A 13,333-nucleotide genomic window follows, 5' to 3' on the forward strand; every position below is an offset into this window, starting at 1 on the left:
GCTCGTTTCTGTCCGATACGAGTGAGAACCGGTTGGACGGAACGTTAGAAAGGTTCCTCAGGTGAGCTCTTCAGCTCCTGTCCACACTGTAGGTGTTAAAACATGGCCAGCGGCGCTTAAGGCCGATCTTCCTCTGCGACGTTCTGGATTACACCTCCGTCACATCTGCACACGGCGTGTTCTCCCTTCAGGTTCTCAGCAGCTCCGAGTTGCTTTTCGTGTCTGAAATTCCTGCGGAGGGAGGAACCTCCTTTGGGGTTCCTCCGAGTCAAGTATGTACTTGCACCTGCAGCGTTGCGCCACCGGCGTGCACTCAGCCGCTCACACGCGCCAGGCAGCGCTCGGCTCTAATCTGGGGCACTAAATCACGGGGCACGGAGGTTGCAACATCATGGCCGCTGTTTGTTCATCCCTCGTGACCGAGCCAGCGCAGAGAGGCTGTTGTGTAAAAGCCCTGGACGGAGAGGGCGAAGGAAAAACGGCGCTCTGAAGGAAGACCCTTCAAACTTACTCTTCGGACTGGGCTATAGTTTCAAAAAGTTTGTGGACGCCCCTTTTAATGAACGCATTCAGCTGATTTAAGTTGCACCCATGCACAGCTTGTCTAGTCCCTGTAGAGAGGTACGGCCACTAGAATAGGACGTCCTGGAGCTGATGAACATGAAGAACCATGTTTAGCACCATTCCTAATACCAGGGGTGGGATGGATGGGTGACCGTGTTTGGTGGGATGGTGGGATGAGTTAGGGGGTACCCTTGATTTCAGAAGAAACCATGAATGAGCAGGTGTCCCAAAACTTTTGTCAGTTTACTGTGCCTGCTGGAGTTGTGGCAAACTGTTGCTTTTTTTTGGTTCTATATGTATTAATAAGGGTTCTTTGACTTTGGGAGCTCCATAGGTTCTTCAGAGGTCTTGGGGAGTCCAATGCCTCGACGGGTCAGAGCTGTTTTGGGTTCACGAGAGAACCCACACACTATAGGACGAGTGGTTTTAATGTTCTGGTGGAACCTCGTACTTAAAGCTCCGCGACACAAGCTTTTACTTTACTGCAGTGAAAGAAACGCCGTAGCCCTCCAAGAGAGTCCTCCGGTTTCAGCTCGCCCACTATTCTGGGGTCCAACGCACTAAAAGGATGTCCAGCAGGATGTTGGGTTAGACGGGGTTAACTGGGAACCGTCCAGTACAATTGGAGCAGTGTTCCTCTTCTGAGACATGCGCTAATCATTTGAATGAACGAAGGCCGCTTCCTCCTCGCTCGCTGCTCTTTGGTTGGTTCCAGATAAGCCAGCGTTCGTCCGACCATCCACCCGATCAGACTTACTCTCCTGCTCTATGGACCGAGATGTCTCCAGAACGTGGCCCTGAGAAGCATCGTTCACACGTAGCAACGGAATCGGGAAGTACTAATAGTTTAGATGAGAAACACTGATGTACACAAACAGGAAGGCCGGTGTTGGTGTTGCGGGCGTCACCGCTGCAGACATCGAGAACGTTATTGGAGAGCTCCTTGTAAATACTCGCGGCGTGTTTGTCCCTGGCGGTGTGTTATGTCTGGAATGATGGTGGAAAAGCCAAAAGGTCCAAGCGTACCTGTAAATATTAGAGGTCGCTCACAACAACCTCTCTGTAGGCATGTAACTCCAGAGCGCCAGGCTTACTTCAGCAGTGCTTCAGAAAAGGAGATGGAGACAGTTGGTGCAGTTATACCAGAGCAAGCACCTCAGCAACCACCCAGCAACAGACTGACAAGCATCTGAAATACTGTAGAAGCTGGAGTACTACTTGGAATACTTGACCATCCACCTGAAATACCAGAGTAGCCATCTAGCAACAACCTAGCAGACCTTTGAAATACCATAGCTGCCGACATGACAGCTACCTGGAACCCTTGAACATCCACCTGAAATACCAGAGCAACCACCTAAAACACCATAGCCTCCACCACAACTACCTGGAACCCTTGAACATCCACCTGAAATACCAGAGCAACCACCTAAAATACCATAGTCTCCACCATAACTACCTAGAACCATTAACAACCATCTGAAATACCAGAGCAACAACCTAGCAATCACCTGAAATACCAGAGCTGCTGACATGACGGCTACCTGGAACCCTTGAACATCCACCTGAAATACCAGAGCAACCACCTGAAATACTGTGGCCGCCGTCATAAAAACTACCTGGAACCCTTGAACGTCCACCTGAAACACCAGAGTAAGCACCTTAGCAACCATTCGGCAACAACCTAGCAACCACCTTAAATACCATTAGCCTCTGCCATAACTACCTGGAACCCTTGACCATCCACCTGAAATACCAGAGCAACCACCCAGCAACAACCTAGCAACCATCTAAAATACCATAGCCACCCTAACTAGCTGGAACCCTTGATGACCCATTTGAAAAATCAGATCAGCCACCCAGCAACAACCTAGCAACCACCTGAAATACCATGGCCACCACCATAACAACCACCCGGAACCCTTGACCATCCACCTGAAATACCATAGCTACCACCATAACAACCACCTGGAACCCTTGAACATCCACCTGAAATACCAGAGTAAGCACCTTAGCAACCACCCAGCAACAACCTAGCAACCACCTAAATACCATAGCTGCCATAACAACTAGCTGGAACCCTTAATAATCCATTTGGAAAATCAGAGCAACAACCTAGCAACCACCTGGAATACCATGGCCACCACCATAACAACTTCCTGGAACCCTTAACCATCCACCTGAAATACCAAAGTATCCACCTTAGCAACCACCTGAAATACAATACTAACCAATTAGCAAAAACAGTTTCACCCTAACGGTCACATAGCAACAGCCTAGCAACAGCCTGCACAACCGTTTTTGCATTTCCTTCAGGAAGCCTGCATCAGTTTCTGTTGAGTAGTGAAGCAGATGACCGCTGTGAGGGTCTGTGGTTTGTTGTGAAGGTCCCCCTGTTAGGAGCCTCTCCTGTACGGAGATGATTTCTGGACAAGCTGTCTCCTGTCTGCTCACATTGCTGTCATTCCTCCGCCCGGGCCACCGCTGTTCTCTCCCTCCACTCGACACCCATCTATCTCCCACCTGGAGCATTACAGCCTCCAGCTCACGCGGTCAGCCCCCGCACAGGCCCAGCACTGCCGCTGCCGGCAGCGGACGCTCATGCTGCTCTGTGAGGGCTTTTATCCCTGGGGCGGGAATGTGTTCATAGTGCTGCTGCTGCTGTGATGCACCTTAAACCCACTGTCCTATTTCCCTGCCTATTCAGAACACACACACACACACACACACACACACACACACACACACACACACACACACACTTCTTCTCCTGCTTGTTTTATTATTTATCCTCTCTGTTCTGCTTAGCTGGTGAGGGTTGAGCTCTATAACCTGAGTAGAACACCCTAGCAACCTCCGGAGACATCTTTGCAACCCTCCGAGATCCCATAGTAACTGCACAGCAACCACCTAGCAAAACCTAGCGTAACACTCACTTAACAACTGCCACCATACTGTCGCCATAACCACCTAAAATACCAAAGCAGCCACCAAAACCACCTGGAAAACATTGGCAACTACCTGAAGAATCCTAGCAACCACCTGTAATACCGTAGCAACCATCAACAAGCACCTGGACAACCTTAACAATCACATGAAATACCAGAGAGACACTTTGGGAAACATTGGCAACCGAATACTTTAGGGAAGCGTCCTCTCCTAGATTCTGCCGACCTGGTACTCATGTGGATCCATGGGCTAGTCGGCTCTGCCAGGGTGTTTACTGAGGCAGAATCAAGGAGAGCAGACGGGAGGCAGGAAAGTATTCGGACGCAGACGAGAAAACACACTCGCAAACACTTTTTTTCTCTCTCTCACACACACACACACACTCGCGCTAACGCCGGGTTGAGCAGTAAGCCCGCACTTCCAGTTCAGCCCTCCACTGGTGTTAAAATCTGTCCACTTCAGGAAGCAGCTGAAAGGGCTGTGGGCAGGGAAGGAAGCACTGAGGCAGACTGCAACTTTTAATCATCTTCCTGTCCCGAAAAAAGATCCAGCAGCGAGTAAAGCTCAGCGAACGTCTGGACGAGATTTGGACGCCACAAAGTTTCCTCCCTGTAGTTTGTGTTAGCTTGGCTGTAGTCAGCAGAAAAGCAGGAGTCGTGACTGGGTGGGCGGCATGATGACACATGGTCGTTATCACCCTTCGCTAAGTATATCGTAGGTATGGTCAGTAGTTCCAAGACACTGAACAACTGCATAGGTCCTGAAATAGGACGGCAAGCAGTGCAGAGTGACTGCATGATAGTTTATATTTATTTATTTATTTATTTATTTATTTATTAAAGTCTCGGTTCCGTACGAGTTTCGTACAAAGTTTCGTCTTCGTGTTTAGTCTTTGTATTCTTCTTCATCTTGGTCCTCATATTCTTCGCTGATGTGCAGCCGTCAGCAACTTCATATATATAATTTATAATGGATCGGGTATCGGCCGTTTTTTAATTTTTAATAATCAAGTTCTGAGTCTTTGTTTTAACCACGCGTGTTCAGAGCGCCCTCTGGTGGCCACATTGGCGCCATTAGTCTCTACAGTAAGGACGTTCTCAAACGTAAAAAAAAAAAAAACGTTTAGTATGGGCCCATGTTTCGCTCTTTTGCTGTCACTGATTCTCAACCGTAACCAGTTATACGAAAGGTGTACGACAATATCGATACATCAACGTATCTCCATTTATTATTTTTTTTAAGTTCTGCAGTACTGTATCGGTTCTTAAAATCACAGTATTGATTGATCTCACTATTATTATTAAATACTTTACCTGTAAAAAATTGGCGTCCGGCTGTGGTTCGTTTAGTGTTGTGTTTAAAGCCCGGCCACTAGAGGGCAGTGTTGTACACGGTCTTCAGATCCTGCTGTTCTGATTGGATTAACACTGTTCTTTAACTCAGATTTTGAGAGATTATACATGTATTTAATAAAACTGTGATGTATCGTCTTGTTTACAGTATCGTAATCTAACTTCAGGTGTATCGTAATTCAATTCGTCAATACACGTCCTCAATTGCCGTCCATTGTGGTGCAAACTGGTGGGTTATTTGATTGAACAGGATTTGACCCGATTTTAGAAACGAGGAGGGCGTGGTTAGGCTGTTGTGTTCAATGCAAATAAACCAGGAGGAAGTCCATACTTCACTGCTGTGTACTACGAACACTGCCAAAAGTATCCAGACGTCCCTTCTGATCGCTGTCCGGTGAATTCCGACGCTTTAGGGTGCAATCATTGCTGATAAAGACGTTCAGACACTCTGGAGTTGCAGTGGCGTTTGGGGGTGGTCAGTAACAGTCAGTGACCAGTGTTCTTCATCTCTTAGTTGCTGACCTCTATATCGTTGTGTGTGTGTTGGTTCTGCAGAAGCACGATCAAGGACAGGTCCTGCTGGACGCAGTCTTTAAGCACCTGGAGCTGACCGAGAGAGATTATTTCGGGCTGCACCTGGCGGACGACTCCTCCGACTGTCCGGTGAGTTCAGAGGTCGCTCGGGGAGCCAGGCCTGGGCTAAGCAGCTCTGTCCCCGATCCTTTAAGCCGTTACAGATGAGCCTTGGAGTGGAACTGGACAGCTCTGCTACAGCAGGCCTAGGTTTCACAATGTAGGACAAACATCACTTTACACTCTCCACTTTTAGACCACAGCGGCACCTGTAGAGCACCTGTCTGTGAATCTAATGGGGTCTGGGCACCTTATGGGCAGTGAGAGAGTTTTACTGCAGAAGCTCCAGATCTCATTAGAACTGATAAAGCAGCTGAACATGAATCCAGTAAAAAGGAGAAACAAGAGCTTCTCATTCTGAAGAAAGAAAGTAGTGAGATCTTGTCGGTGAGCTAGTCTGAAGAACGGAGCTCGGTTCCTCCAGGTTTCTCCTGGACGCCCCCCAGTCCAGCCAGCACAGCGTGGAGGATGTGTTCAACTCCATCAGCAGCAGCAGCAGCAGCAGCAGCATCTCACCTGATTTACCATCATTAAGCCCTGATTTACCATCAAACCAGGTGTTGATCTGAGGAGAACTCTAAATAATACTAGACTCCATGAGGAGAACTTTGGAGATGTTCTGTGGAGATGATAAACACGGGGATGGAGAACCTCCACCACTTGCTGTAGGAGTGTTATTATTAGTGGTTATTCTGATATCAGTGTTTTACTGAGGAGATAAACACTTACTGACCAGAGTAAAAAGCAAGCACACTTTCTCCGACAATTTGGTATAGTTAAAACCAGTAAAGCTGAATCGTACGGTCTGCAGTAATGTTCTGCAGCACTACCTAGTCAAAAAAGGAGGGGGGAAATTATTTATAAATTAATCTGTATATATAATATAATTTATAATAATACAAACTAAATAAGAAAACTAATAAATGTTTTGCTAAAATATTTGAAACACAAATTGTATTTTTGTGTACAGGAGAAGGGAAATAACCATAACTGAAAAGTTTATATAATAATAATAATAATAAATAAATAAATAAAAACAAAAAAATCACTATATCGTAAATCAGATTATGCCAGTCCTGTAAAACTTTGAAGTTGCCTCTAAAAATAACTAAAAAGACAGCATTAAAAATAAAAAAACATTTATATATGTACTCTTTTTATTTGTATATTATTGGTATATATCTGATTTACACTTTTTATTAATAACCAGATTAGTTTTGGATGACTAGTACAATTAAGAATTGCATAAATCAGTGTAAACAAATACCTAATTATGATCATAAAACAATTAATTAATTAATATTTTACTATAGGGCTGTATCATTAGTCAATATAGTGATTTTTTTTTTTTTTTTTTTTGGGGGGGGGGGGGTTATTTATTTTTATGATTTATTAATTTTCATGTATTTTAATTATAGAACTCCAGGGAGGTTTAGTCTCAAATTCTCATGTTTTATAAATTAGCATTGACTCACACATCCCATAATTTGTCTTGTTTCATATATTTTAATAATTCAGCTATTTCTGTTGTCCCGCATGACTTCAGCAGCTGTGCTCTTCTTGTTCTTTAGAAATGTTCTAATAGACTTTCTGATGAGCTGAGCATCGCAGGAATGCCTTGCAGCAGTCGAGCACACACACAGTCAGTCCGTGGGTCAGCATGTGGTTGAGGCGGTTGTTGTGCTGCTGCTGGATTGGCTGGATCGGAGATAAAAAGCCGCCTGAAAGTGTTTTTGTGCTGTAATTACGCCCCCGCCTCCCCTCGCCGCAGAAGACCATTGTGTTGAATTATTGAGTGGTATTGTGTTGGACTGTTGCCTTGTTATTGAGCCTCCCTCCTTTCTCTTGTCATCTCATCAATATTTCACAGAGGTGGCTGGATCCAAACAAACCCATCAGGAAGCAATTAAAAAGTAAGTGAATTTAAATGAGGCTCTAAATAGTGCGGCTGTTTAACCTGAGCTATTGATCCCATCGGCCTGTTCGCGCCTTCTGTTCTGCTTCGCCAGGGGGCTCTCCTCACCATCTCAACTTCCGGGTGAAGTTTTTTGTGAGCGACCCCGGCAAGCTTCAGGAAGAATACACACGGTAAGTACGCACCACATATTTGTCCTGTATCTCTTCCCTGTCTTATCCGTGCTTTTCTCCATATCCCACCCCTACCCAATTACATCACATCCATATCCCACCCCTACCCAATTACATCACATCCATATCCCACCCCTGTCTCTGTCCCATCACTGCCTCATCCATCTTTATCCCAGTTCGCTCCATCTATGCATCCATGAGTCCATCCATATATACCCATCTTACCTGTCCGTCTGGTCATACCCCATTCCTCCATATCCCATCCCTACCCAATTACATCCCATCATCTATCCGTAGCTTACCCCATCTCTATCCATATCCCATCCCAGTTCATCCGTCTTTATCCCGGTGCACTCCATCCATCAGTCCATCCATCCATACCCATCTTACCCGTCCGTCCTGTCATACCTCATTCCTATCCCATCCACCCATTCCTCCATATCCCATCTCTATCCCATAACGGTTTCCATATAGCAACAGATTTTTTATGGAATATTTATTTTCCCGTAGGAATGAAAGAAGTACCAACAGTTTGACGCTCTTCTTATATCGCAATGATACACATACCCTAGTAACACGCAACCAAGCCCCATGGGGAACCACAGCATCCACTTGACAACCGCTTAAGACACCATAGCAACCATTAAACAACATCCTAGCAACTGCCTAAAATACCATTGCAGTCACCATCTGGCAAGCACTTGGCAAGCACTTACAAACACCTTAGCAACCACCTGGCAACCACTTTAACCGCACTTTAGCAACCACCTGGGATATAATAGCGAACACCCAGGAACACCACAGAGACCACCTGATGACCAACAACCTCTTAGCAAACACCTGGGATACCATTACAACCACCTGGCAACCGACTTAACACTTTAGTAACCACCTGGGATACCATAGCAACCACTTAGCAGCACCATAGTGACTGCTTAACAGCATCTTAGCAAAGTCCTGTGATACTATTACAACCACTTGGCAACACCATAGCAACCACCTGGCAACTGCTTAACAACACTTTAGCAACCACCTGGGATACCATAGCAGCACCACGTCGACCTCTTAGCAGCATATTAGTGAGCACTTAGCAAACACTTGTGATCCCATTATTACAACCACTTAGCAACACCATAGCAACCAGCCAGGAAATCCAGTTTTCCATCGTATTTTCTGCTTTTGAATCAGCTTTATTAAGTTAATTGGCCACTTCATTTAAAGTCTCTCTCTCTCTCTCTCTCTCTTCCTTCATAAAGGTACCAGTATTTTTTGCAGCTCAAGCAGGACATTCTTAGTGGGAGGTGAGATTTCTGCTGGACACTGACTTTTACCTTCTATATGAATCCAACTCATTCAGGGAGGTAACCTTATTTATGTGGTGTCCTTTAGACTGCCCTGTCCGCACAACACTGCCGCCCTGCTGGCCTCCTACGCCGTTCAATGTAAGTGTGAACGTCTTCAACAGTGAAAGGTTAAAAAGTCTCATTCAGACGATTTAGAAGTTCTTGTGTTTGTTTGGTTTGTATGGGGAGGGGGGGGGTATTTTTGGGGGGGGTTGGTTTGTTGCTGTGTGGCCTGTCGTTCCTGTACTCTGGAAAACCAAGACCTTTTCACTGCAGTTTGGCCGGTTGCTCTATTGCTTGTACACAGGACATCAATAAGGGGTTCAGCGCAGCAGCCGGGAGCTTATAATTAGAAATGATTTTATCTTTCCTGGAGGATCAATAAGGGTCCTGGGAGTCACCTGAAGTGTGACTAGCCTGCACACAGACCTGCGTCATAACATAGACTGCACTATTGCATCAGATCCAGTGTTGAGGAAATAGAAGAATAGCAATAGCTTAAACCCTACCTTAATAATTCAGTTATTAATCCAGAAAATTCATTTTTTAATTTTAGGAGTGCCACAGGGTTCGGTTTTAGGACCTATGGAAGTGATTAGAATTGTATGTAGACTCACTCGTAGAGCTTTCTATTGTAATTTGTTTTCTGTATTTAGTTTATAGGGTTTAGGAGGTTAAGCCCCGCCCACTTTCTGCCCAGTTTACACTGATGGGCTGTACCAGTGTGCCTAGTCTTGATTGTTCACAGTGGTTTCCATGGAAGACAGCAAATTGGGAGTCCCCAGAACGGAGCGAGGAGTGCTTAGATGATGCAGGTTCCACACACTGGTGCTAGACTGTGTTGAACTGTGTAGATCTTTAATGCTGTGTGTGTGTGTGTGTGTGTGTGTGTGTGTGTATGTGTATGTGTGTATGTGTATGTGTGCGCACAGTCCACACATTCATTCAGCAAACACGCCACGCTGCCATGTGCTGTTCCACAGCCTTCCCCCCCGAAGCCCCCAGCGTGGCCAGGCCAGCGCAGCACATTCCAGCCACTCGCACGCGCACACACACACACACACACACACACACACACACACACACACACTCTCTCGCACACACGCGAGTTAACAAGCTCCAGCCTGTACAACCTACTCGCACACGCTCCGAGTACAGCTGCTGGAACAGCCCAGCGTTTACCAGCACAGGCCAGTTCAGCTGCAGGTTAATGGATACTGTGCTGTTCCAGGATCGTGTGAACGCCTCGATCCTCCCGAGCGGCCACAGAATCATCAGCACACTGTGGAATGCTGGGATTTTTACTGGCAGATTATGAGGCTTATTTGCATGTTGCCGCCTCCTGCAGTACCAGGGTCACGATAATCGATATGACGTAAAAGCGTAGATGTATGTTGGTAGATGGATGAATGAATGGCTGGACTGATAGATGGGTAGGTGGCTGACTGACTGGGTAGCTGGGGAGGGAGATGGGTGACTGGATAAATAGAGAGATGGATGATGGATTAACTGGTGGATGGATTGTTGGATATATGGTGGGTGGATATATGGATAGAAAGATGGATGCTCAGATGAATGGATTTCTTGATATTGATACTCATCTAGTAGAAAGGTATGTTGATTCGAGAGGGATCAATTGGGGATGAACAGCTGGATGGATACAGTAGATTGGGAGAGGGATAGATTGGGGAATGAACAGCTGGAAAGATGTATAGATTGGGGAATGAACAGCTGGATGGATATATAGATTGGGGGATTAACAGCTGGATGGATATATAGATTGGGGGATTAACAGCTGGATGGATCGATCGATTGGAGAATAAACAGCTGGATGGATGGGCGCAGTAGATTGGGAGAGGGATAGATTGGGGAATGAACAGCTGGATGGATTGATCGATAGGGGGATTAACAGATGGATGCATAGATACAGTAGATTAAGAGAGGGATAGATTGGGGAATGAACAGCTGGAAAGATGAATAGATTGGGGAATGAACAGCTGGATGGATGTATAGATTGGGAGAGGGATAGGTTGGGGAATGAACAGCTGGATGGATGTATAGATTGGGCGATTAACAGCTGGATGGTTCAGTTGGTAAAGGGATAGATTGGGGGATGAACAGCTGGATGGATGTATAGATTGGGAGAGGGATAGATAGGGGGATGAACAGCTGGTTGGATGGATCGATTGGGAGAGGGATAGATTGGGGGATGAACAGCTGGTTGAATGGTTTGATTGGGAGAGGGATAGATTGGGGGATGAACAGCTGGTTGAATGGTTTGATTGGGAGAGGGATAGATTGGGGAATGAACAGCTGGATGGATGGATCGATTAGGAGAGGGATAGATTGGGGGATGAACAGCTGGATGGATGGATCGATTAGGAGAGGGATAGATTGGGGGATGAACAGCTGGATGGATGTATAGATTAGGAGATGAATAGATTGGGGAATGAACAGCTGGATGGATATATAGATTGGGAGAGGGATAGGTTGGGGAATGAACAGCTGGATGGATGTATAGATTGGGCGATTAACAGCTGGATGGTTCAGTTGGTAAAGGGATAGATTGGGGGATGAACAGCTGGATGGATGTATAGATTGGGAGAGGGATAGATAGGGGGATGAACAGCTGGTTGGATGGATCGATTGGGAGAGGGATAGATTGGGGGATGAACAGCTGGATGGATGGATCGATTGGGAGAGGGATAGATTGGGGGATGAACAGCTGGTTGGATGGATCGATTGGGAGAGGGATAGATTGGGGGATGAACAGCTGGTTGAATGGTTTGATTGGGAGAGGGATAGATTGGGGAATGAACAGCTGGATGGATGGATCGATTAGGAGAGGGATAGATTGGGGGATGAACAGCTGGATGGATGTATAGAGTGGGAGAGGAATGTAGAGGTGGACTGGTGGATACATGGGTGAATGATTGGTGTATGGATAGACTGATTGAGCGATGTATAAATGAAGTGATGGGCTAAAGGGTAGGTAGATAGATAGATGGATGGCTGGATAGACAAATCCACGGACGGGTGGGTTTAAAGTGAGAGGGGGAGAGGAGTAGATGAATGGATAGATGAACAGTGGGAAGATGGAGGGATCGATGGAATGGATGGGTAGAACAGTGACTAACTAGACAGATCAGTAGACCGGGAAGTGCATTGATATGGAGATGGACAGATGAGTAGAAGGCTAGGTAGGGAGGTGCATGCTTTGGACATGGACAGATAGCAAAGGGTGCAACTTACATGAGCTACAGGGGGTGTCCATCTTTAGACACAATTATCTGTCCATCCTCCATCTGACCCAGATGTACGTGGGCTAGAGCATTGAGCTGGGGAGCCGTGCTCTCTAGAATGATTGATGATAATCCGTCCAATACCATTCTGGGATGAGCTGACGAGTTTGGGATGATGAGGTGGGGTGGTGATCATCCAACATCCGGACCTCACTACCACCTCACTTGCCATCAAATCCTCACAGCAATTCTCCTCCAAAATCTAGTAGAAAGCTGTCTTCTTCCCTGGACAGTAGTAGTAGTAAATATGAAAGTGCAGCATGTGGCACCTTTTTACCCTTGATTTCAGGAGAAACAATGAATGAGCAGGTGTCCCAATACTTCTGTCCATGTAGTGTTACTGAGTCTATGTTACTGTTATGTAGTGGATTGATGTTTGATGGTGGTCTGAAGGGAGAAGTGTGCTGCACAGTGTCTGGACTAGTCTGCAGCTAAAGGTCCTCGTGTGTGTGTGTGTGTGTGTGTGTGTGTGTGTGTGTGTGTGTGTGTGTGTTTTGGGACCCCCCCCTGCAGGATGTCTACTCACTGCCCCCCCACCAACACCACCCCATCACCAGACTGACCTCAATAAGACTGACTCCTGACAGATTGAAGTGTGTGTGTGTGTGTGTATGCGCGCGTGTGTCAGTCAGAGAGAGTGTGTTTCCCTTGGCCTTTGCTGAGTCTCTAGGGGGCTTTGACCGTGCAGTTTAGCAGCTATGTAGGTCAGAGGGGATTTGAACCAGCGAGTGAGCCTTCAGTACCCGTCTCCATCTCTCTGCTTCCTCTCGGAAGCCGATCTCACCACAGCGGCAGATGTGACCGGGCTAAAGACCTGTGGTTTGACCTCTGATACTCAACACTTCCACTTCTTCTGTAGCTTTAAAAACAGCAGGTACCCGAGCCCCTCACAGCGAGGGCGGTCACACGGGGGTGGTGATGGAACTAGTAGCAGTATCTCCGACAGAGCAGAGAGGATTAGTTGAGCAGGTTCAGTTGATCTTGAATGGATGGCTCTCATTTAGTCTGCTTTAAAGAGGCGATATGGAAAACTGAGAATAAACTCGGTCTGTCTGTTTATTCATCCAGATATATTTCAGAATATATTTCAAACTAGATTTCC

General features: G+C 46.3%; 1 protein-coding gene across 1 annotated transcript in view; it reads left to right on the forward strand.

Moving 5' to 3' along the window:
* The window catches only part of ptpn4a (protein tyrosine phosphatase non-receptor type 4a), a 60,412-nt gene that overhangs the window by 15,585 nt on the left and 31,494 nt on the right, over positions 1–13,333 (forward strand). Inside the window, exons 3-7 of the mRNA XM_072686601.1 lie at positions 5,421–5,528; positions 7,369–7,411; positions 7,508–7,586; positions 8,843–8,887; positions 8,976–9,028. Coding sequence (XP_072542702.1) covers positions 5,421–5,528; positions 7,369–7,411; positions 7,508–7,586; positions 8,843–8,887; positions 8,976–9,028 — 328 coding nt within the window. The remainder of the gene's footprint in view (positions 1–5,420; positions 5,529–7,368; positions 7,412–7,507; positions 7,587–8,842; positions 8,888–8,975; positions 9,029–13,333) is intronic.

This window comes from Salminus brasiliensis, chromosome 8 (genome assembly GCF_030463535.1).
Source record: "Salminus brasiliensis chromosome 8, fSalBra1.hap2, whole genome shotgun sequence".
Lineage (NCBI taxonomy): Eukaryota > Metazoa > Chordata > Actinopteri > Characiformes > Bryconidae > Salminus > Salminus brasiliensis.